We start from the raw sequence: 26,018 nt of genomic DNA, 5'->3' as shown, positions 1-26,018 counted from the left end.
GATATCGAAGACTTTTGGTACTTATTTACAATCTATACTTTTACTAATTATTTATTATCTGTATTGATCCACGTTCTTAATTAAATATTAAGGGTTACATGTTTTCCTCGTACATACTTTCTCTATATAAACGCCATGCGAGGAAGGCCACAACCATTCCCGTTCACCAAAAGCTCTAATTAGCAATGGCAATGAGGTTACAGTCACTGCTGTTGGGTGTGCTACTACTAACTGGCTTTGCAGCGGGAGATGGTAAAACTACTGCTGTTATACCTAGTCGTTATAGCAGTGCTTCCCTGAACAGAAGCAGTTTTCCATCAGGCTTTGTATTTGGTTCAGCTTCAGCATCTTACCAAGTTTGTGTTTCTGCACTTAATAAGTTGTTAGGGTTTTTATTTAATGTCAGACCTATTAACATACATGCAGGAAAATACTAACATGCTCATTTTGTACCCTTATATGTGTAAATTAATTTCAGTATGAAGGTGCATGGGATGAAGGTGGTAAAGGACCAAGCATATGGGATAACTTCACCCACCAGTATCCAGGTACCTACACCGGTGCCAGATTGAATTGAACCTTGATTAATACAGATTTATTCTTAACCTTTACAAGGGTTAGACATTGATGGGGGACGAGGCCTAAACCATGAGGTTTATGAAGATAATGAAAATTTTACATGGTTAATTGCAGAAAAAGTCATTGATGGAAGCAATGGGGACGTGGCTGATGATCAATACCACCGCTATAAGGTTCAAAAATATCATTAACTTTGTTCTCCAGTCCTGAATTATTCAATAGTATAAGGAGAATTAAAGAATTTACGGCCTTAAGAAAATTAAGGAGGTTGAAGATGAGGCATTTTCTTATAATACATATTGCGTTATTCTATATAGGAAGATGTAAAGATTATGAAGGATATGGGATTGGATGCTTATAGGTTCTCTATCTCATGGTCCAGATTGTTACCAAGTAAGTTGATCATCCGCATTCGCATTAATTAGTTGGGACGAAGTAGTGTGTCCATGCATGATGTTTGCTCTGAGTAATATAACCAATAATATATGTAGTTTAACCTATTTTGTTCCCCTTTCCAATGTATTTGCTTATGTTCTTAATTTTAATTATATAATTAGATGGAAAGCTAAGTGGGGGTGTGAACAAGGAAGGAGTACAATACTACAACAATCTCATCAATGAACTCCTAAACAAAGGTGATGCAACTGCTTAATCTCATATATCATCCCACCTTACAAATACACACACACACACACACATGTACATATATACATTTAAGAGTTACATGTTATATAATCAAGCGTGTTGCTTTTATTGATAATGCACAGGTGTAACGCCATATGCGACAATCTTTCATTGGGATCTTCCTCAAGCCTTAGAAGAAGAATATGGTGGTTTCTTAAACCGTCAAATTGTGTAAGTAGTAGACTTTGATTCTCTAATTAATAATAATTCTTTATCTTCTTGACGATTGATCGTTTAGATATTCAAATGTATATTGCTATAATGCGTAAACCTTCAAAATCAGCATGCAACTGATTTTTAATTTTCCATGTTGCAGCAATCATTTTCGGGACTACGCAGAACTTTGCTTTAAGTTATTTGGCGATCGGGTAAAGCATTGGATCACACTAAATGAGCCATATACTTTTATTACTTTTGGCTATGCATCAGGAGAATTAGCACCCGGGCGATGTTCTGCTTGGCAGAACTTAAACTGCACCGGCGGTGATTCGGCTACCGAACCCTATATAGTAGCACACCACTTCCTCCTCGCTCATGCACATGCTGTTAAAGTGTACAAGACTAAATATCAGGTCATATTAATACTCAATGTTGTAATATTAAATTAATGAGATAGGGTTAATTTACCTTTTTTCATACCGTAACTAATCAAGTTTGGTTGGTGATGTGCAGGCATCTCAAGAAGGCGTGATAGGAATAACATTAGCGACAAATTGGTTTGTGCCGGTTTCTAACGCAACGCGTCATCGGAATGCTGCGAATCGATCTTTGGATTTTATGTTTGGATGGCAAGTTTATTAATTCCAAACTTATATATCAACCCAATTAAGTGTTCATTTATATGATAATAATACAAAATTTATTGATGAAATTTCAATGATTATGTAGGTTTATGGAGCCATTGACAAGCGGCCAATATCCGCACAGTATGCAAGTTCTTGTTAAAGAAAGATTACCTAAATTTACACAAGAAGAATCCAAGTTAATAAAAGGGTCATTTGATTTTGTTGGAATGAATTATTATACTACTCACTATTCAAGCGATCAACCTCATAATAATTCTGCAAATGCAAGCTTCCTGACCGATGCTCGCGTTTTTGAATCAAGTGAGTACAAAATGAGAAACCAATTATTTAATTTGAGTAATTGAAGTTCATCACAATATTTAAAATCTCATATTCCTAAATGTTGTGGCAGCCGAGCTTAATGGAGTCCCCATTGGTCCTCCGGTACGCATCGAACAATTAGCTAAACTATTTGCATTCAAAGAGTAATTGATTTTCATTTAGTTAACTTACCTTCATAAATTGGGGTTGCAGGCTGCTTCAAGCTGGCTAGTTATTTATCCAAAAGGCATTCGAGAGATTTTACTCTACGCAAAGCACAAATATAATAATCCGCTCATTTACATTACTGAGAACGGTAATTATTTTTAAACCTTAATTAACTAAATAATTAATGCTTCACATGTATATGGTGTAAAATGCAGTTGACATCTATACGTGATCTACATATAAAACTAGATGGGAACTCTCAAACATTTAGAAATCTGTTGAATCGATAGGAATGAAATGATGAATCTATAATTCTTCGCCTCTTCGTCAATTAAAAACATCAAATAAAAAATTAATTATATTGCAGGCCTTGACGAGTTCGATGATCCCACATTGTCACTTCCGCAATCCCTCAATGATACCCACAGAATTGATTACCACTACCACCACCTCGACTATCTTCGAAAAGCAATCAAGTAAGTTCTTTTTAAAAGTTAAATAAGGTTTAACTTATATCTTTTACTTATCACTACACTAGACATACTTACATTTGAAATTCGCCTTTTTTGTGCAGTGATGGTGTAAATGTGAAGGGATACTTTGCATGGTCATTGCTGGACAATTTTGAATGGGCTTCTGGATACACCTTACGATTTGGTTTCGTCTATATAGATTACAATGATGGACTTAAGAGGCACCCAAAACTCTCAGCAAGCTGGTTCAAATGTTTCCTTGGATAATGGTGAAGATATCCTGCTGCGGTTGTTGTTCGTGAAATAAATATGCCAAGCATATCATTTCCCTATTTTCATAATTGTATTCCTTTATGAATGTTCTTCCTTTTTCGTGAAATAAATATGCCAACTATATATGGATGTTTCTTTGTGTATGGACAAAATAAAAAATGGTCCCTATAACATACAGGATGTGGGAATATGATTTTCTGGGCTTATAACCTGTGGCATCTCGGGTGGCAAGAGGGACCGGAATACTCGTAACCCATGAGCGTAGTCCTTAGTCTGACATACTACGCATTGAAGATGTTACTTGTCTCCTAAGTAAGAAAACCCTAATTCAAGTCAAATTAGGATATCTTAGAAATTAGATAATGCAATCATAATCGTAAGAAGATTGGATATCTTATCCTAGATTCCCGATTTGATAGGCTGACTCTCCCTACCAAGACTACTGTTCATCTTCTCTACAACTATCATACGCATTATTTCTCTATGCCTAACAGAGGCTCATCTTGCATACACGCCGCCGTCTACACATATATAGACGCGTTCATTGGAAACTTATCTTCTTAACGCCTCGCCATACGCTATTTGTCAAGAATATTTCATGATGTAGCTCACATCGCACCATTCTTTCTTAGAGTTACACGAGTGAGGTAATGCATTTGTATTGATTAACCTTTCAAACCATAAATCTGCATTCGCATACAACACACATAGTTTTACACCTAAATTCCACGATTGTGGAGCCAAATATATTCACTAGGCGACACGTGGACTTTTGGACAAAAGAGGACAAAAATACCCTCGAGGCATACCAGGATTCCTACGCGCGAGCAGTGGGCAATCATCTTTCAATCAAGTCAAAAGTACCCAAAAAAGGTAACAATTAAAAACCTCTTTCATCAAAATCCTTTCTATAAGGTATTTCCCAAGACCTAGTATTTTCTATTTCATTATTTAGCTAATCAATTAGCTAAATAATATATGTCTACCATATCTCCTAAAATCATCCTTAATAGTCAATTAAATCACCCAATTAATAGCCAAAACCGGCCCCCCACTTTTCACATCCTCATCTTTCCCATTTTCCTTATTAAAATAGTCATTCATTTTTATAACCATCCATTTATTCTTTTCATATTTAATTAGAATAAATTGGCTAATTAAACATGAATTTGACCCCCACAAAAACCTTATGGCCGGTTCCCATTATTCAAAATGGGGCAAGGCCTACCCCTATAAATAGGCACTTATTCTCACCAAAAATTCATTCCAACACTTTGGCAAAAATCCCAAAATTCTCTAAACACTCTTTCTCTCTAAATTCTAACTTTGGCATCGGAGGTTCTTCGGCCAAAGCCCCCCCCATTCATCGTGGGCGCGTGAGGCTCTTGGCCTTAACCTAAGGTGTTAATTGTTTTGTAGGTGCAAAATCGTCCAAGATCGAGGAGGAAGAAATTTGCATCCACAAATTGGTGCTTTCATTGAGAGTTGAAATCCATACTCGTAGAAGACTCTCGCACAAAAAGGTTTTTTCTTTATTTTTTAGTCCATTTGAATATTTTTCATACGTTCTTATTATTAGAATTTTTTACTTGCAAAGGTTCTTTAATAAAACGTATAAGCAAAATATAATGGCTAGAAATTTAGAAAATTCCACAAATGAAAATTCTAATATACAAGAAATGGGATTGCGGAGATCCATGAGGAAAAATGCGACAATAAGGGGAGCGGCATCACCACCACGAGTTTCCACCATGGGAACCACCGCTCGGTAGCCACCCACGGCGAGGTCCATGGTGCCTTCACCACGGCCACCATGGGAACCACCGCGGTGGCTACTTCGGTAGCCATCCGTGGCGAGGTCCATGGAGCTTTCACCACGGCCCGAGCTGTGCCATCCAAGGCTCACGGTACCAAGACCACGACCCAAGCCGTGTCATCCAAGTTTACGTGGACCCAAGCCCAAGCCTCGCATTCACATGCACTGCGCATTGAGCAGCCTGCTTTCGTTGAGCAGCCCACTCCCGTGGCCTAGCCTGCTCTCGTGACCCAGCCTGCTCCCGACGAGCAGCCTGCTCCCGACGAGCAGCCCCCTCTCGTGGTCTAGCCTGCTTCCGTCGAGCAGCCCAATCCCGTGGCCCAGCCTGCTCCTGCCAAGCAACTTGCTCTCGCGGCCCAGCCTGCTCCTTCCAAGCAGCTTGCTCTCGTGACCCAGCCTGCTCCCGACGAGCAGCCCACTCCCGTGGTCCAGCCTGCTTCCATCAAGCAGCCCACTCTCGTAGCCCAGCCTGCTCCTGTCAAGCAGCCTGTTCTCGTGACCCAACCTGCTCCCGACGAGCAGCTCATTCTCGTGGTCCAGCCTGCTTCCGTCAAGCAGCCAACTCCCGTGGCCCAACCTGCTTCCGTCGAGCAGCCCATTCCCGTGGCCTAACCTGCTCCTGCCAAGCAGCCTGCTTTCATGACCCAGCCTGCTCCCGACGAGTAGCCCACTCTCACTGCCTATCCTGCTCCAGTGGCTTTCCAAGCAGCCTAAGTCGGCCCAAGACTATCTCAACCATCCGGACCTACCATCGAACCGGGGGCATTCTCACCACATTTTTTCGCGGGTTTGACATTTCCCAACTCAAATCTCGCGCCCGAAGTCTACCACCCTTTCACTGCCCAAGGAGGCGCATTCCTTCCAAGCTCTTTCAATCCAAATGGCGAACAACACTTGTCTCGACAAGTCATAGAGTTGACGAGCGCCCTTGCACAACAGACAACCTTGGTGAATCAACTTTTGCAACACATTGGGATCCAACGTGCCCCGGACGAGGTATCCCGAAGTAGGACAAGGGCAGACGGACATTTCCAGCATCGTCCCGGTAAGCAGCCACAAGTCGAACGTTTGGGCAGTGTACATTCCCGTCTTAGAGCGCGAAGGAGCATGCACTCTCGACTAGGCCCACAGAGAAGCATACATTCACGGTTGTGGTTATACTCCGATAGTCAACATGAACAACCTTCCGGGCAAAGTGTCTATTCGCAGCTAAACCCACAAGGAGTGTCCTCCACCTCACATCAGAGTAGGTAGCACGACAGACGGAGAGAAGCGGTCACTCAATCCAGCTCAAGTTCAACCAGCAGCATGCGAAGAACTTGCTCGCCTACTAGGAACGCATCACATGCACTGCATCCGCGGCATAGACGAGCCAAACATATGGAAGAGCAGCCTAGACCAGCAAGTCATGACTGGGGGCAACCGAGAGCTCCGCTACCCCAACAAAGGCAAATTCAGGAAGAAGTAGAGAGACTCTTGACCAAGCGATTGCATGATTTCCAACGCAACGAGGTCACCGACGAGGCACTACGACGGAACATAACCAACATAAGCAGGTCACCCTTCACGGAGGAGATTGAGCAGGCAGAGCCTCCACGCGAGTTCAGCATGCCACATTTCACATCTTTCAAAGGGGATAAAGACCCGGTGAGACACTTAAAACGTTACCAAAGTGCAATGATCCTTTATCGAAACAACGATGATCTCATGTGCAAGATATTCGACACCACTCTACAAAGCGAGGCGCAAGATTGGTTCTACACCCTGCCGCCACAATCCATCCGAAATTTTTACGAACTTTCTTTGGTTTTCACCAAAGAATATTCATCCTATCTCTCGATCAAAAAGAAGTCTGACCATTTGTTCGACGTCAAGAAGAACCCAAAGGAGTCGCTTCGCGACTATGTGAGGAGGTTCAAAGTAGAGAAGGCAAAAATAGTCGGATGCAACGACTCGATAGCTAGAGCAGCCTTCCAAAAAGGACTTCCAGCAGACCACCCGCTATTTGGAAAATTGATCATGAAAGAAGATCTAACTCTGGCAGACTCTTTTGCTTTAGCAGAGAAGCATGCACTTTGGGATGAGGCTCGCCAATGCACATTCAAGGACTTGAAGAAGTACCCGACATCACCTCCCTAGAAGCAGCGAAGGACTTATTCGCATGTTTGACGGTATCTAAAGTAGCAATAAGCTTTACCATCATGCGAGAAGAGCTGGGGGCCCGACTACCTGTATTCTACAGTTACCTGCAGTCATCATCATGACGCACTATTCTGCCGAATCCAAACCGGCGACGATAAAGGCGTAGACCCTGGCAGATGCAAAGTTTTCTGACGAACGCAACAACTCGGCCCAACGATGCCCCGAAGGCAGTCGAGCACACTTTAGCTGCACATATTCCCTTAATGGAGATTTCTGGCATTCGCATGTCAACGACGCATCCAACTGCAAAGGCTTGCGAGCAGCCGTGGTTCGTGGCAACCAACTACTTCACCAAATAGGTGGAAGCAGAGCCCATGACGACCACGATTCAGACGGACATAGAGCGCTTCATATGGAGGAACATCATTTACCGATTTGGCATCCCTTAATCCATCGTCACCAACAACGGCCTGCAATTTAGTGGGCAAAGATTTGGCGAAGTTCTTCAAAAAATATGGCATCAAGCAGCATATGTCCATGCCGAGATATCCTCAAGGCAATAGGCAGGCCGAAACATCCAAAAAGATGGATCTCATATGGGAAGGTCCGTACAAGCTCAGCAGAATAGGCGGTAAGAGTAATTATACCCCCGCTACCATGAAACGATAAAAAGATCGAAAAGTAGTGGAGCGCCTACAATCTGAAGAAGTACCATGTGTGACCTCCGACTACATCAAAGCTCGAAGACTTAAGAAGCTCAACGGGCATCACCTCACAAGTCGAGGACTATCCAGTTGTTATGCAATTCCTACCTTACAGCTAAGTTCTCGTTCGTTTCACTCGTTTTTCAATGAGGAATTCAGAAGTAATCACAACTTGGCTCGGCTGCATGCTTACAACAAGTGATCACTCCAGCACTTCAAAAGAAGACTGTGCCCTTCTTAGGGACCCATCGCAGGAATTGCGCCCCCCGAGGGACCAACCATGCTCTCCAGTGCGAGAGGGTAAACTAATTGCTCTCCAGTGCGAGAAGGTAAACCAATTCCCCGACACCCATATGGGTCAGCTCTCCACGACGGGAGGATAAACATTACACTCCGAATATCCAGACGTGGATGAGCCTGGCTACCCTAGTATAACTAGATGCACGATGGCTTGGGCCGGGATTCCTAGAAGTAGCCGCAATGGTCTTTTTCAAGGCTTAGCTAACTGAAGGATTTTGGGTCTCTTGGCCTAATCCGTAAGGAACCGGGCCCTAGAGACGGAGAGGACACATTACGCAGTACATCCGATGGACGGCTGCCCTGGAATCCTAAAGCTGCTACCGAGTGCACTAAGGTAGCCTACGGATTCCGGAAAACTGCCTATGGCTTGCCCTTCGAGCAGTAAAGCCGCGCTAGACTTATACAACCGCACATTCTTGTGAAAGGTTAAACAAGCTAGCGCGCATATACGAAGTTTTATCCACTGCCGACATGCTACGTAGTCGATAAGCTTCACCTCTGCCAAGCGCGGAACAACCTACACCAAGTCCTAAAGTGTTGTGATACTTGCTACGCAACCAACGGAATTGAAGAAAGTCAAGGTTAACAGCCTAGTGGTTACGCGGACTTGTCTTCTTCTGTAAGTAAGGCATCCGGCTGCCAACCCTATGGCTAACAACTTTGCAAAGTTCTACATCAACACCTACGGCTGCATAGGCTACGCGAGCTTGTCTGCTTATAAAAAAGTAGCATGCATGCCATTGGTCTATCAAGTCTAAAGGTTAGGGCATGAACAAAAGAAGTGAAGATGAAGAAAAACGAAGGAAAACATGTTTATAAACAACTAGCAAAGGCCGAAGGAGTTCAAGCAAAACAAGAGCTACAAGGAAAAACAAAGAAAATCCTAAAGGCTACCTAAAATACTACACTACAGCAGCTTGGACATCCCACGACTACTCGGTCGCCACACCTTCATCCGGCGCTTCACCCCCGGCTGCCCCAGTCTGGGCACTAACTTCTCCAACTACTTCACCAATTGAAGCCTTAAAAATAAAAGCAAGCAAGTCTTCTGGAGAAATAGAAAAGCTCATCCACTCCCTTCTTAGCATAAACAGCAAAACGAAGCTCAGAAATTGCAAGCTTACGATCTTGAATCTGAGGCGAATCAATCTCAACAGCAAAGGGAGCAGGCTTTGGCACCACTTTAGCAGCAGAGTCCACCTTACCACTCTTCATAATAGCAAGTCTCTACAAAGGTGAACCGGACTTGGCTCCCAAAGAACGTCCTGGTACAGACTTTGGCACTGGGGGCATGATAAAACCTTTACGCTGAGCAATCTTATCCACAATTGTACTAGCCTTTCTCAACATGGAAGACGCCACATGCTCAGATCTAGCAGCCTTATTTTTCTTCCCATTGGAAGAAGTCATGTCAATCACATACCTCTCGGTAGCAAGCGGACCCTCATGAGCAGCAGAAGAAGTTTTTAGTTTTTTCTTAACTGGCATCTCATGAGCAGGCGGGGAATATCTCTTCTTTCCATCTTCATTCATAGTAAGCTCCACGACAGCGATCAGACGAGCCAATGCATCCGCCTTGATCCTCTTTACCTCCTCTTTCTGGAGCAGCCCACATTTCTTTCAGCAAAGAGGACTAAGCAACCAACGACATTCATGGTACTCAACAGGGGAGCTCAACCCAGCATTCCAGCAGGCAGGAGGCCTGCATGCGCAACATTCCAGCAGCCCATGAGACCCGCAATCTCCTTATTTCTCTCAATCGCCAGCCTGGCCCGAGTCAGGTCTAAGAGCCCAAAGGACATGAGCCATGCGGCTCGCCTAGCACTGCGTCCCAACGCCACAATCCTCGACCCCAGCTGTACAAGCTGCCCTTGGCTCAAGCCAAGCCAATCTACCCAAGCAGTGGTCTCTGCCACGACATCTTCTCAACCCCTGCAATAGCACTATCCAAGAAGAAGGCAAAAAAATTTTAAATTTTCTTACATCGGTGTGGCACAGAGAAGACGAAGAAATCAACGAAAGACGGTCATTTGCACGGGCAAGATGTAGAAGATTGCTAGAGGAGGGGGAACAAATATCCTCTAACTTTCTCTCTCTTGTTGGGTAGAATAAATCGCTCTCCAAAGTTGATTTAATAACCCACTTAAGGTGGAATTAAATAGGCTTTGAGAGAAATTTATTTCCCTTTCCTATAAGGATCTAATTTCCATTTAAAGAGAGAATCAACATCAAAATAGGAAACAGTCTTAAGTTTCCTAAAGCAAGAAAATCTCTACACCTGTTGCCCTTTTCTGCAAGCAGCCCAACAGGTGTGGGGGCATTTGTGGAGCCAAATATATTCACTAGGCGACACGTGGACTTTTGGACAAAAGAGGACAAAAATACCCTCGAGGCATACCAGGATTCCTACGCGCGAGCAGTGGGCAATCATCTTTCAATCAAGTCAAAAGTACCCAAAAAAGGTAACAATTAAAAACCTCTTTCATCAAAATCCTTTCTATAAGGTATTTCCCAAGACCTAGTATTTTCTATTTCATTATTTAGCTAATCAATGAGCTAAATAATATATGTCTACCATATCTCCTAAAATCATCCTTAATAGTCAATTAAATCACCCAATTAATAGCCAAAACCGGCCCCCCACCTTTCACATCCTCATCTTTCCCATTTTCCTTATTAAAATAGTCATTCATTTTTATAACCATCCATTTATTCTTTTCATATTTAATTAGAATAAATTGGCTAATTAAACATGAATTTGACCCCCACAAAAACCTTATGGCCGGTTCCCATTATTCAAAATGGGGCAAGGCCTACCCCTATAAATAGGCACCTATTCTCACCAAAAATTCATTCCAACACTTTGGCAAAAATCCCAAAATTCTCTAAACACTCTTTCTCTCTAAATTCTAACTTTGGCATCGGAGGTTCTTCGGCCAAAGCCCCCCCCCCATTCATCGTGGGCGCGTGAGGCTCTTGGCCTTAACCTAAGGTGTTAATTGTTTTGTAGGTGCAAAATCGTCCAAGATCGAGGAGGAAGAAATTTGCATCCACAACGATCACATGAATTAAGGACATTCTTGATGAAATCAAGCATGTTAGAACCCATCACGACATTTACGCATTGATGCTTCAAAACATAGATGAACATGAGAATTTGAAGAAAAAAGGCGAACAATTTAGGAGGTTAGGCCATCTCCAACCGACTCAGTCAAAGGGCCATGGGGTTAAAAATAGCTTTAAATGACACGTAACCCGTCTCTAACTGAGGGCTAGGCCAAAGGGTTTATGGGCTCCACTAGGCTAAAAAACCAAAATCGGGCCAGCGGGTTGGTCATTTCCAGCCAGCCAACCAGCCCTGCAGCCCAGCCCACTTGACAGCCAACGGCTAGTTGACGTCAGATTACCATTGGAATTTGAATTTTTTTTTCGACGAATTTAAAAAAAAAAATGCTAATTTTTTTTCTTCCCATAAATACCTATGTCATTCCTACACCATTTCTCGCATCCTTTTCACAATTCCATACTATTTTACCTCTTCCAATAATCTTTCATTTAATTTTTTGAATAATTTTCAAATGGCCACATCTGCAATGAAAGGAAAGGATTGGACCCGAAAAGAAGATGAAGCTCTTTGCAGGGCCTATAGATGGGTCTCGGAAGATAGTGTCAAGAGTAGTTCTTAAACAAGTGGGCTGTTTGGAATCGTACATCCAAAAAGTACTACGAGTTCTATGGAGGCATCACTCCCCCGAATCTCCGAAACTACTACGAAATAAGTGTTTTCACAAGTTATTTTAAATATTTAATTATATTACATTTAATTTCATAAATAATTATATTGTCTAGGTACACCAAGCGGAGGAATTGTATATGGATGACATGAAAAAACCCTTTACTCATCACGGTTGTTGGGAAATTTGTAAATGGTAGGTGTTATTTCAACATCCACCTCAAGAAAGACTTGATCCTATCTAAAATTTGCACAACTAATTACATCCCGACACGTGGCACTCGAAATCCTATTTCATGCTTCAAGGTTTTTCCAAATATCTTAATTTATTTTAGAAGAACCTGATTGGCAGAAATCAATTGAAAGTCTTTGAATTTGTAGAAGAAAGCCTCATCCACGATCTTTTACTTCCTTAGCTTCTGGCAAGAGCGTGCTTGTAACGTGTTGTAGGCCTATTTTACTGAACTGTACAAAGGACAGAGAGGGAAAGGGGCCGGCGGCAATACAGAGAAAAGAGAAATGTAATTCAAAGTTGCATGTTGTATCATGCCCTTGTACCTTTATTGATAGTAGTACGATGGGAAGAATTTGTATCCTAATGGGATTACATTTCTAATAGGAATTAAACTACTAAAGGGAATATACAAGATACTCTTAGATACACTAGGATTTACACAATCACATTTCTAATCAGATAAGACTGCAATATTATTTTCTTTTTTCTCTTATTTTTTTTCTCCTTTACATTCTTTACTTTTGTTAGCATTAATTAGCTTCTTCATCTCTAGCATATATAAAGGGATGGAATCGATGGATGACTTGAGGAAAACATCATCATGACTATATTAAAACAAGGAATGAATCAAGCTACAAACAGGAAGGCCTTTATACTTTGTCGCGTTTATATGTATTCACCCACACTAAACAAAATCCTTAAATTTCCTTGTTCGCGTTAACGTTTGGAATTTATCATGAAGGAGAAGGATGCCTTTATGATTCTACTCCATTATAATACTTATATCTTTTTCAAGATAAACAAAAAAATTAAAATAATTCACACTATTTTTGAAACATAACTAAACTAATTCACACTATTTCTGAAACATAATTAAAATAAAGGAAAATTAATGAAAAGTGTTTGAAAACTTAGAGTTTTAACGATAAGGACAAAATAAAGCGTAAAGTGAATAGTACCATGACTGACTTTTTAGTGTAAAAATGTGGTTTTTTGTTAAAGTGAATAGTACCGGGAACTTTTCGTTAAAGTTCCCTTAAAATAACTCCCACTATTTCTGAAACCACGGCAAACTAACTCATACTGTGACAACCCGTTTCTAATTTTACGTTTTTATTAATTTTAAAAGCGTGAATTGACGAAAATGCTCTAAAGGCAAGGACTTTGACTTCCGTTGACCATCGTCTAGAGAAGCGTATGACTTATTCTTTTGGCGTATTTGCATAGTACTCGATGGTATGAACGCATAGGCGAAGACCGTTTGCTAGTTCGGATTATAACGGTATAGTTACGGACGTTTGAAATTGGTTACTTACAATTTAGATTATAAATTATTTGAACTCCCACCATGTGGGAATGGTAACCAATCAGAAGTAAAGGAAGGAAATAAGGGACTGCTAAGTTAAAAGAAAGAGATGACCAATAAAAAAATGAGGAGAAATGGAAGGAAGGTGGTACGGGGGAGGAAGTCCCCATCTGATGGGAGGCGGACGAACCAGAGAAGGAGGAGGTGAGTGGACCAATGGGAGGAAGAGAAGAGAAGAAATGAGAGAGGAGTGAGAGGCACGGGATCATGAACCCTTCCCTTTCAACCCGTGCACAACCCAGTTTCGACCCGGTTCCAAATCCGGTGAATTTCTGCCATTTTTCTTGTTGATCACCAACATCCATCCCCTGCAAATCACTCATGTGGCCTCCCATGCACCATTTCAGCCCAAAAATAGAGAGTTTTGGTTCCTGTTGATTCACAAAACCGGATGTCTTGGAACAACGTAAATCCAACCATGAATCTGCAAGAAAAGTAAATAACACAAGATGTATCGTGGTTCACCCCAAGGTTTGGGCTACGTCCACACTGATCGTATTTATCTGAGAGTATTTATGAGGGAGAGAGTGTGAGAGCTTTGCTCTAGATAGGAGAGACTTAGGGTTTGTGAGGGTGAAGAGACCCTTTTATAGAATAAGGGCTCATCCCCTAATTACATATTTGCCCCTTCCTTTATTACATAATTACATTTAAGTCCCCTGAGTATTTATACGAGGTCTAAATACGAGGCCCTAAATATGGTATAAACAGTAGTCCCCAAAGTCTTCAGTCAAGAGAGTTTTTTGGCTGGAGACTTGAAATTCAATCTATGTGTGGGTCGAAGTAACTAGATGCTGTCTTGAACTGATGCTCGATATGAGGCAGTGCTCAATCTGAAATGACGCTCAACTAGAAGTAGCACACGCTGTGAGGCTGCTCGACTCGTGGCTTATGTTGCCTTGGTTGGCTCGGCTTACGGCGTTTGAAGGTGAGGGAGTCCCTTTTATAGAATAAGGGCTCGCTCCTCAATACATGAATGATAGGCTAGAGTTGATGCTCTCTAATGATGGTGAGGGAGTCTCTTTTATAAAATAAGGGCTCGTTCCTCAATACATTAATAATAGGCTAGAGTTGATGCTCTCTAATGACGGTGAGGGAGTCCTTTTTATAGAATAAGGGCTCGTTCCTCAATACATAAATGATGGGCTAGAGTTGATGCTCGCGGCGAGGCGGTTGCTCAGTAGGCGGCGATACTCTCTAATGGTGGTGAGGGAGTCCCTTTTATAAAATAAGGGCTCACTCCTCAATACATGAATAATGTGCTAGAGTTGATGCTCTCTAATGATTGTGAGGGAGTCTCTTTTATAAAATAAAGGCTCCCTCCTCAATACATAAGTGATGGGCTAAGACCCCCAAGTATTTTTCATGAGGCCCAGTTGAGGCCCACTATATGGTACATAATGTAGCCCCTTAAGTCTTCAATCAATAGAGTCTGTTGGCTGGAGACTTCAAATTTAATCCATGTATGGGTCGAAGTGGCAGTTGTTCGGATGCTGTATTTGTATACCCTGCACTGAAGCTTTGTAGGTGAAGCTTTGCAAGTGAAGCTTTAAAGCTAGAGCTCTGTAAATGAAGCTTTTGAAGTTAGAGCTCTGTAAATGAAGCTTTTGAAGCTGTTTGACTTGAGTGATGCTCATGAATGTTTATGTTGATTGACATGAGTGATGCTCATGGATGTTGTTATGAGTGATACTCATAAATGTTAACATGAGTGATGCTCAAGAATGTTGACATGAATGATGGTCATGAATGTTTATGTATGATTGTCATAAGTGATGCTCATGAACGTTTATGTGTGAATGACATGAGTAATGCTCATGTATGTTTTGAAGTACTAGGCGTACTTTTGATCACCTGGTTGGTGGCATGAAGGAGAGTACGGGTTGTACATTTCATCACCTGGTTGGTGGCATGAATGGCTAGTTGCCAAATGATATTAATGTACGGGTTGTACATTTCATCACCTGGTTGGTGGTAATAGCGGCAAGTTGCCGAATAATTTTTGGACTACTGGGCGTATTTTTGGTCACCTGGTTGGTGGTAATAGCGGCAGGTTGCCGAATAATCGTGGAGTATTGGGCTTACTTTTGATCGCCTCGTTGGAGCTATTTTGGGCTTATAGGCCTTCGCCCTCTACACAACATTCCAGCGCTTTTTTTTTTTGGGCTTTGCCGTTTTTTTTTTTACTACCCTTTGATGGGGTTTATACTGATGTCTCCGAGAGATAAGAAAGATAAATTACATCATTCAAGAATAAGGAAAGTAAACCACATCACTCTGGTGGGGTGGGTGTTTATTCCTTGCTTTTGCTTGTGTTTTTCTGTTGCACTCTCTCTGTCTCTTCATCTGGCAGACAGAATGAATCATAATAATAGGAAGATCTTTTGCTTTTCTTCTTTTCTTCGCTTTCTGCAATTATCTCCGAGATTGATTGAGTAGTGGGTAGCCATGCTTTCTGCTTTTATTATTCTGTTCGTCTATCATTGCTCTAGTAGTGAAACTGTGAGCAGAGACCCAAAGTATAAACTTTTTTGTTTGTCGGTGAAGAGGATGGGCATTCTGCAGGGCAGTATCCCTGCTTTGAGAAAGCACGAGTTTTTCTTGTTGTAGCAAACTTTAAGATCTCTTACTTTGTACCAGAACCACGATACCCTGTCCCCCCTTTATTTATATACAATGTAGTTTTAGGTTGGAATTATTAAAGATAGGAATAAAATATCACAAGATGCATGTGATAATGTGATGATGTGGGTTCCAGTAACAGGATATGAATTTGAAGAAAACTTATCTTCTTCGTTGCTTTTCCGGTTGGCACTTTCCAAAAAGGCAGTTTCTCAATTATTCTCAGGAGCTACGAAACAGCTGGAGAATGTGGCATGGCGGTGGCACTGAGGGTGTTCCGACTTCTCCACTGCAATTGCTGGCAATGGAATTCCCACAGTTTTTCTTAGTGGCAGTAAGCATTCTAGCAGTAAGCACTCTGGGGTTCAGAGAGAGAGATGAACCTCGTCGAAACCACAAAGTCAAAAAAGCAGCCTGAAAAACTCATCATTCTTGCCCTTTGCAGCAGCATAGAAAATATCCACCACCCCATATTCTCCTTCCCCAAAAACAGGCAGAGGGTTTCTCTCAAAAAGTTCTTGGACAAACAAGTCTTTGATATCTTTGACCTTTTTGGGAAGGAAAGAAGGGAACCCGGCAGCGGCGGAGCAGAACCAGAACCGTCTTTGATTTGGGTTGTGCATTTCGCCGCAATGGGTGTGGAGCGCCGACTGCTACGAACTCGACATCCTCATCGCCTTCGCCAACGGCTGCGATGTCGTTTCCCTCAGTGTAGGCGGCATCGTCGTCCCCGCAATACTACTGTTTCAAAGTTTCAGCTTTGGCCCCTTCTTTCTCCTCAACTGTAGATGTGAGCTGTAGAGATTTAGTTTCCCCCAGGTGATTTGTCAACCTTAGGTGGAAGCTCAGAAGACCCGGCTTTCTCTGATGATTCAACATTACTTTCCTTATCTTGTTGCTCTAGAAAGGACATAATCCACTCCGTAGATGAAGGCCATAATCCTAAAGCTTTATTGCCGGATTCGGCTTTCTCTCTGTCTTCGAACCCAAGGGCGCTATCAAAATTTTTCTCGATGTTCTTAATGCTCTCCTGGAGCTTTTTCACGGCCCCGGTGAGATTGGGAAAGTTCCCTAAAGACACTTTCCCACTGAACCACGCCATTCTAGCTGTGGGGGTCTGATTAATGCCGGCAGAGTTAGGGATCAAATCATGGCGGTATGCTTCATTGAGGGAGATTAAACGCCGGTGGGACGACTGAAAGGAGGAGAGAGAGAGCGCCCTCGATGGCGGTGGCGACGGTAGCGCAGCACCCCACATTAGCAATACCATTCAGTTTCTTCCTGTGATCTTGTAGTAGCAAAGAGTAGTGCAGATTTTGTAACTGGTTTTGCTTTCCCCATTCAGATCATTATCCAATTTTTTTTTCTGGCTGGAAATGAGATGCAGTTCTTTGCCAAGCAAGCATGGGATTTGTCCAATTATATGAAGCTTCCTCTGAAAAATAAGAGTACGATTTGGCCGATACTCTTTCTAATTTTCCTCTAAGCATTGAAAACGACCTCGTCTCTAAACTGGTTGAAGCTGGCCGGTATTGGTGGTGGTGATCTGGTTGTCCTGGCACTGTTTTTAGCGGCGCTCCCAGTCCTTGGTGGATAGCTAATGTGACCAATGACAAGAGAACGAACATAACTTTTCGTGTCGATTCTCACAAATGGTGCCAAATGTTGATGCACAAAATCGGATGTCTTGGAACAACGTAAATCCGACCGTGAATCTGCAAGAAAAGTAAATAACACAAGATGTATCGTGGTTCACCCCAAGGTTTGGGCTACGTCCACACTGATTGTATTTATCTGAGAGTATTTGTGAGGGAGAGAGTGTGAGAGCTTTGCTCTAGATAGGAGAGACTTAGGGTTTGTGAGGGTGAAGAAGCCCTTTTATAGAATAAGGGCTCATCCCCTAATTACATATTTGCCACTTCCTTTATTACATAATTACATTTAAGTCCCCTGAGTATTTATACGAGGTCTAAATACGAGGCCCTAAATATGATATAAACAGTAGTCCCCCAAGTCTTCAGTCAAGAGAGTCTTTTGGCTGGAGACTTGAAATTCAGTCCATGTGTGGGTCGAAGTAACTAGATGTTGTCTTGAACTGATGCTTGATATGAGGCAGTGCTCAATCTGAAATAACGCTCAACTAGAAGTAGCACACGCTGCAAGGCTGCTCGGCTCGTGACTTATGTTGCCTTGGTTGGCTCCGCTTGCGGCGTTTGAAGGTGAGGGAGTCCTTTTTAAAGAATAAGGGCTTGCTCCTCAATACATGAATGATAGGCTAGAGTTGATGCTCTCTAATGATGGTGAGGGAGTTCCTTTTATAAAATAAGGGCTCGTTCCTCAATACATGCATAATGTGCTAGAGTTGATGCTCTCTAATGACGGTGAGGGAGTCCCTTTTATAGAATAAGAGCTCGTTCCTCAATACATAAATAATGTGCTAGAGTTGATGCTCTCCAATGACGGTAAGGGAGTCCCTTTTATAAAATAAAGGTTCGTTCCTCATTACATACGTGATGGGCTAAGTTCCCCAAGTATTTTTCATGAGGACCAGTTGAGGCCCAATATATGGTACATAATGGAGGAGGTGAGTGGACCAATGGTAGGAAGAGAAGGGAAGAAAGGAGAGAAGAGTGAAAGGCACGGGTTCATGAACCCTTCCCTTTCAACCCGTGCACAACCCAGTTTCGACCCGGTTCCAAATCTGGCGAATTTCTCCCACTTTTCTCATTGATCACCACCATCCATCACCTGAAAATCACTCATGTTGCCTCCCATCCACCATTTCAGCCCAAAAAAAGAGAGTTTTGGTTCCTGTTGATGCACAAAACTAGATGTCTTGGAACAACGTAAATCCGACCGTGAATCTGCAAGAAAAGTAAATAACACAAGATGTATCGTGGTTCACCCCAAGGTTTGGGCTACGTCCACACTGATTGTATTTATCTGAGAGTATTTGTGAGGGAGAGAGTGTGAGAGCTTTGCTCTAGATAGGAGATACTTAGGGTTTGTGAGGGTGAGGAGGCCCTTTTATAGAATAAGGGCTCCTCCCCTAATTACATATTTGCCCCTTCCTTTATTACATAATTACATTTAATTCCTCTGAGTATTTATACGAGGTCTAAATACGAGGCCCTAAATATGGTATAAATAGTTCCAATTTCGTGAAGGCTGACGCACGGCTTCGTGGGTACTAGGCGACGATCCACCTATTTCTAAAACACTTCTTTGGAGGTCAGGAACAAAGCCCAAACAGTTTTAGGGGACGTGGTGTTGCGGATTGATCGAATAAGGCCACCAAAATTCTAGGGTTCCGACGAGTTCTTGGCGATTTGAAGCTTTTCCCGGCCAAATTAGACTTGGCCGCAGGTATAAGACCTGCTTTACTCACTGAGATCTTCATTTATATGAAGATTGAGAATTTTTAGAAATAGTTGATGTTTCCGGCAAGTTGGGGCGGTCGACGATCGGATACGGAGGCGCGTGGGTCGAGGCATCCCCCTACCTTCCTAGGCTAAACTTCATACCCAATAACATATGTGATGTCCGATTAATGAAATTCCATTGTTTTGGTACAATTTCGCTAAGGTCCGTTACTTGGTCCTTATAAGAATTGACGATCCAACAGTTGGATCGTCACCAAACTTTAATAGCTTATTATTAGTAATATTTGAGGACCTTAGTAACTTACAGATTGGGAATCCGACGTACGGATCTCCCCAAATTAGATTTGTAAGTTTGTAAATTAAAACGTTGACCGCCACTTGAATTTGCAATTGGCGAAGATCCAACCGTTGGATCATAATGAAACTTTAGTAGGATGTTCTAGAAGCATAATGTAGATCTTTGGAAGTTACGGATCAAAAATCCGAAGTACAGATCTTCCGGATCGAGTTACGTAGGGTTAAGGACCATACCGTCAACCATTGACCGACAGTTGACTTTTTGTCAATGGGGTTCGAATCATTTTAGAATGTCCTTGGGGATGTGTTTTATGTAAGTTACGTGTTCTATCGATAAGAATTCTGAGACGTTATTTGATAATTGTTCTAGATGACGATCGTTCGTGACACCTTGATATTCGTGCAAGGGAGTTGTAGCGCGAACTCCAGGTGAGTGGGCTTTTGGTTTTCTATATACATATATATGCTCTACAATTTCCCAGAAATGTTTTAAATGGATTTACAATTTTAAATGCCATGTCAATTGCTTTACATTTTAGAATATGCATTCAAATATATGTATTCATGTTGTTGTTTGACGTTGCGGACGCTCAGGTAAGCTTTAAGTGATATATATTGATGATAGTGAAATGTATTTTTGTGATTATACGTAGATGCATTTAGAGCTCATTATCCTGCACCCCGGTGTTAGTGCTTCCGCCCGTGGCCAGGGCACAGTCTTTCACGTTATGTTCACCTCTTGCATCGCACGCTCACCTTGGATCCAAGTTTGGTGCACAACCCTGTTGTACAAACCATAATAGGTGGTTTCGACTCGTAAGTGACCCGCGATTATTCGCACAGCCTTCACGTGATCGTAGCACTTGAGCGTACTTATCTACACCTAGCCTTGTCGTACAGACCACAATAGGTGGTTCGGACTCGTGTGCAGGCATACTTGACAAGCTATAGATTCAGCCGTACATGTCACATTAGGTGACTCCGGCTGGCATACTATTTTACATTGATTCGTATCACCTGGCTTACACATTTTATGGTTGAACATCTTGACCTGGCATACCTCTGTTTTCACTGTTTCTAAGCATTATCCTTATGTACCTATGTGTTATTATTTTCTGGGAAATTATACGAGTTTTACAGTGAGGGGTTATTACTTTCAGAAAAGAGAATTGTGTTTTCTAAAGTTTTGTTTTTGCCCACTCACCCTTCTGTTTTTCGCCCCCCAGGTTCTAGTTGCAAAGTTTCGTACCGACGAGGATTATTGGAAAATCTTGGTGTAGACGATTACCATCAATGGTATAATTCTCACTCTATTTTACTGTACTGTACTTATGCTATGTCATCACGTGTAAATTGGGTTCATTCCTGCTCACAGCTCACTCTGTATTTAGGCACTTTTAGGTTTAAATTTATTCACATCTTCCACATCACTACACTTTATGGCTTCGTCACCTTCCAGGTGTCGGCCAGCACAGCTCGATTCAGAGTCCTAGTAAACATTTCGGGTCGGGGTGTGTCGCATACTATTTCTATAACTGAGCCATAATAGCCCACACTATTTTTGGAAAGGAACAAAATAAACACTATTTCTAAAACTAAAGCAAAATAACCAACACTATAGCTAAAACTAAACCAAAATAACTCATACTATTTTTGGAATTATAGCAAAATTACACACTATTTCTGAAAACTGAACCAAAATAACCCACACAATTTCTTGAAGGGAACAAAATACACTATTTTTATAACTACAACAATATAACCCACACAATATTTTAAACTGAACAAAAATAATCCACGCTATTTCGGGAACTACAGCAAAATAACCCACACTATTTCTGAAACTGAACCAAAATAACCCTATACTATTTCAGAAATTAAACTAAAATAACTCAGATTATTTTTGAAAATGAACAAAATAAAGACAAAGTTTTGACAAAATAACACAATCTTGAATCTTGATTGATCGCACGTCTTTCTCCAAAAAATGGTAGTCTTATATATTGCTATTTAATAGTATAATCTATATATGGATTACTTTTGATTTGGCTATGTATAACAGGTTGAATTCAACTTCATGAAATTTTCAGTCCCCTCTTCTCTATTCTCTCTCCTCTCTCTCATGTAAATTTATGGTGTTTTTTTTTTGTGGGTTTGAAAAACATATAATACTTTGATAAATACGTTTTTCCCTTTTTGTATTCATGGGCCTTTTGGGATTCTTCCGTCAGGAGCAGTGTTTGGAAAGAAAAAATTGACATAAGGACTGTTGAGAAACGTATCAAAACTGTGTTGAGCAGCAAAAAATAAATAAACAATTTGACTGCAATTAAATTGCAAGACCATCAAATCTTTTTAGATACAAAAATAGCCATATTCTATGAATTAGAAAAACATACAAAAATAGCTATATTTTATGAATTAAAAAAACAAAAATCTTCTAAAGCTCACTTTAAAAATCAAGTTTTCTACATACCCATAATGAAACGAAGGACAGTTGGTTTTGTTTATTAATTTGGCACGTGTGGTAGTTGGAATAATGAAAGAGGGATGGTGGACGGCAGTGGAAAATGGAAGTGGGGATGGTGGATGCCATTTCATCACCTTCATACTTAATAAGGTAATAGGCTTTCCGTTAGGGGCAAGTTTGAAAAAAAAAATTATTGTGTTAAGCTTTTAGTTTGGTCGCGAGCTTTTATGTTTGGAGGGCTGGTATATAAATAGTTTGTCTTTAAGATTAAATTTTAAGTTTACCCCGATAAAGAGGGGAATGAATTAGTTAGAGCCTTTTGTAACCAAAAAGAAGTCCTTGGAGTTTTAATTACATACCGTCAATGACAATAGTATATTAGCGTTGAACATCTTTGTGGAAACAAGAATTATCATAATTTTTTGTTTTTGTTTTTTTTTTAAAAATAAATGTTTACGAGTGTACTTAATAATTATTCCACATCTGGTATGAATGAATTTTCCGATTTGGTGATGATTCGATCAGTTTGTTTGGTCATACTTTGGTTTGTACCTCCCGATGCTTAGTGTTTTGATCACTTAGTATTCTGTTATGTGGATCTTAATATATGTTAGTTTGTATTTACCTGATACTTATGATCTTTGCAGCTTGTACCCGATACCATATGCTTCTTGTTAGTTTGTATTTACCTGATACTTATGATCTTTGCAGCTTGTACCCGATACCATATGCTTCTTGTTTATTATGGTTTGCTTCTGTTTTGGTCACTTCTGATGTAAGACAAATTACATTTGCTTCTTGTATTAAAAAAAAAAAAGGAAAAGGAAATTTGTTGTCTTCATTTATACACACACATGCGCGTATGATTCCGAAGAGAGTATTGCGCATGTTACAGTGCAAATTACAAATCTCTAAGGATTGTTGAGAAATGTATCAAAACTGTGTTGAGCAACGAAAATTAAGGACTGTTGAGAAATGTATCAAAACTGTGTTGAGCAACGAAAAATAAATAAACAATTTGACTGAAATTAAATTGCAGCACCATGAAATCTTTTTACATACAAAAATAGCAATATTCTATGAATTAGAAAAACATACAAAAATAGCTATATTTTATGAATTAAAAAAAAATCATCTAAAGCTCACTTTAAAAATCAAGTTTTCTACATACCCATAGTGAAACAAAGGACAGTTGGTTTTGTTTATTAGTTTGGCACGTGTGGTAGTTGGAATAATGAAAGTGGGATGGTGGACGGCGGTGGAAAATGGAAGTGGGGATGGTGGATGCCATTTCATCACCTTCATATTTAATAAGGTAATAGGCTTTCCGTTAGGGGCAAGTTTGGAGGGCTGGTATATGAATAGTTTGTCATTAAGATTAAATTTTAAGTTTATTAGGTTAAATAATAGTTTATGGTAGTATTTGGTTAAATTAAAGTTAGGTCCAAGTTCTTTTCATTAAAGCTTCTTTTTTTTCCTTGTATTTTGAGAGGTAAAGTTTATGTCCCTTTTAACTAGATGTAACTTTCTTTCGTTACCAATAAAATTCTCTTGTATCGCAGACGTTTCTTAAAAATAAAAAAAAATAAAAAAAAGTTTTATTCAAGATGGATGTGTGAATTTGTGTATATAAAACCTTTGTCCCAAGAAAGTACAGAACTAGAACTAAAACTTTACCCTTTACACTCTCGTATTCTAATTACTCTATTAGAAGTCTAGAACCAGAACTATGGAACCTTTTTGTTCCCGTTGCCTGCTATCAAAACTACAATATAACTAATTTTTTCGACAATTTTGCTGTAGCGATGCATTAGGCGTGAACCCTCCAAACTAGCATAAGGATACATCTCTATTTCAATCCACTTTTTGACAATTTCTACAATATAACTACTTTTTTTTTGACAATTTTTCTGTAGCAATGGATTAGGCGCGAACCCTCCAAACTAGCATAGGGATACATCTCTATTTCAATCCACTTTTTGACAGTTTTGGTGTAGTGGTCAGCCTTCTAGAACACTTTTGTAGTCTTTTATTATGTTACTGAGACCAGCTGAATTTCCTTAACAAATTGTCAAATTCCAAGCTGGAATTAAACATATCTAACTCTAAAATAATTACAAAATATGGAACAACATTAATATTAACAAACCAGTATATCCAGTTCCCACAAACAAGTACTTAATTCGTTTTTGTATGTACAATACCTCTTAACTTGTTACACATTTCAATAGGTTTGGAGGAAAAACGTGAAGAAATAGACTTTCACCCCCTGCTTTTTTTACCCCATCCCTAATAAAATTTTCGCCTCACCATAATCTGTTCATTGAAATCTCCAAGATATTAAGTTTCACGTACGCTATGTGCACGTTCCCAACTTAATGTAAGTCATGACCTTATCACGATTAGATTATGTAGGGCAACTTAATGCAACTATGCAAGTCATGACCTTATCACGATTAGATTATATAGGGCTATATTCTCGTGATATTCTAAATTATTTATAATGTTGCGAAGGTGTCTAGCCAATTGATATCGAAGACTTTTGGTACTTATTTACAATCTATACTTTTACTAATTATTTATTATCTGTATTGATCCACGTTCTTAATTAAATATTAAGGGTTACATGTTTTCCTCGTACATACTTTCTCTATATAAACGCCATGCGAGGAAGGCCACAACCATTCCCGTTCACCAAAAGCTCTAATTAGCAATGGCAATGAGGTTACAGTCACTGCTGTTGGGTGTGCTACTACTAACTGGCTTTGCAGCGGGAGATAGTAAAACTACTGCTGTTATACCTAGTCGTTATAGCAGTGCTTCCCTGAACAGAAGCAGTTTTCCATCAGGCTTTGTATTTGGTTCAGCTTCAGCATCTTACCAAGTTTGTGTTTCTGCACTTAATAAGTTGTTAGGGTTTTTATTTAATGTCAGACCTATTAACATACATGCAGGAAAATACTAACATGCTCATTTTGTACCCTTATATGTGTAAATTAATTTCAGTATGAAGGTGCATGGGATGAAGGTGGTAAAGGACCACGCACACACACATGTACATATATACATATTAAGAGTTACATGTTATATAATCGAGCGTGTTGCTTTTATTGATCATGCACAGGTGTAACGCCATATGCGACAATCTTTCATTGGGATCTTCCTCAAGCTTTAGAAGAAGAATATGGTGGTTTCTTAAACGGAAAAATTAGTATACAGTCCCTAGTTCTTACTGTTCATTAACTAAGGCCTTATTAGTTCTTAAATTTTGATTCAAGTCCCTAGCAATAATGTGATAATGAATTTACATGTTTATTATATAATTTTTTTAATATAAAAATTAGTAATTAATTTAGGGTTTAATACTCACACCTCTATTAAACTTCTAATGAATTTTCAATTCATAAATTGGGGTTGCAGACTGCTTCAAGCTGGCTAGTTGTTTATCCAAAAGGCATTCGAGAGATTTTACTCTACGCAAAGCACAAATATAATAATCCGCTCATTTACATTACTGAGAACGGTAATTATTTTTAAACCTTAATTAACTAAATAATTAATGCTTCACATGTATATGGTGTAAATTGCAGTTGACATCTATAAGTGATCTACATATAAGACTAGATGGGAACTCTCAAACATTTAGCAATCTGTTGAATCGATAGGA

General features: G+C 40.4%; 1 protein-coding gene across 1 annotated transcript; it reads left to right on the top strand.

The window, feature by feature from the left end:
* Positions 1–3,412, top strand: LOC103420078 (beta-glucosidase 13-like). Its single transcript, XM_029099638.2, has 13 exons — positions 1–356; positions 479–548; positions 694–752; positions 897–972; positions 1,137–1,214; positions 1,347–1,434; positions 1,580–1,835; positions 1,936–2,051; positions 2,152–2,369; positions 2,461–2,492; positions 2,583–2,685; positions 2,905–3,013; positions 3,112–3,412. The coding sequence occupies exons 1-13, from the start codon at positions 186–188 to the stop codon at positions 3,275–3,277; spliced, it is 1,542 nt and encodes a 513-aa protein (XP_028955471.2). The 5' UTR covers positions 1–185; the 3' UTR covers positions 3,278–3,412.
* Positions 3,413–26,018: the final 22,606 nt, after the last annotated feature.

The sequence above is a fragment of the Malus domestica genome, chromosome 03 (genome assembly GCF_042453785.1).
Source record: "Malus domestica chromosome 03, GDT2T_hap1".
Lineage (NCBI taxonomy): Eukaryota > Viridiplantae > Streptophyta > Magnoliopsida > Rosales > Rosaceae > Malus > Malus domestica.
This window is presented reverse-complemented; position numbering and strand designations above follow the sequence as displayed.

Excerpts from the sequence above, each read along its gene's own strand:
- LOC103420078 (XM_029099638.2), top strand. The coding sequence starts at position 186 with ATGGCAATGAGGTTACAGTCACTGCTGTTGGGTGTGCTACTACTAACT. Across the intron at positions 1,836-1,935 it reads TGTACAAGACTAAATATCAG|GCATCTCAAGAAGGCGTGAT; the intron begins GTCATATTAATA and ends GGTGATGTGCAG. Across the intron at positions 2,370-2,460 it reads TGCTCGCGTTTTTGAATCAA|CCGAGCTTAATGGAGTCCCC; the intron begins GTGAGTACAAAA and ends ATGTTGTGGCAG.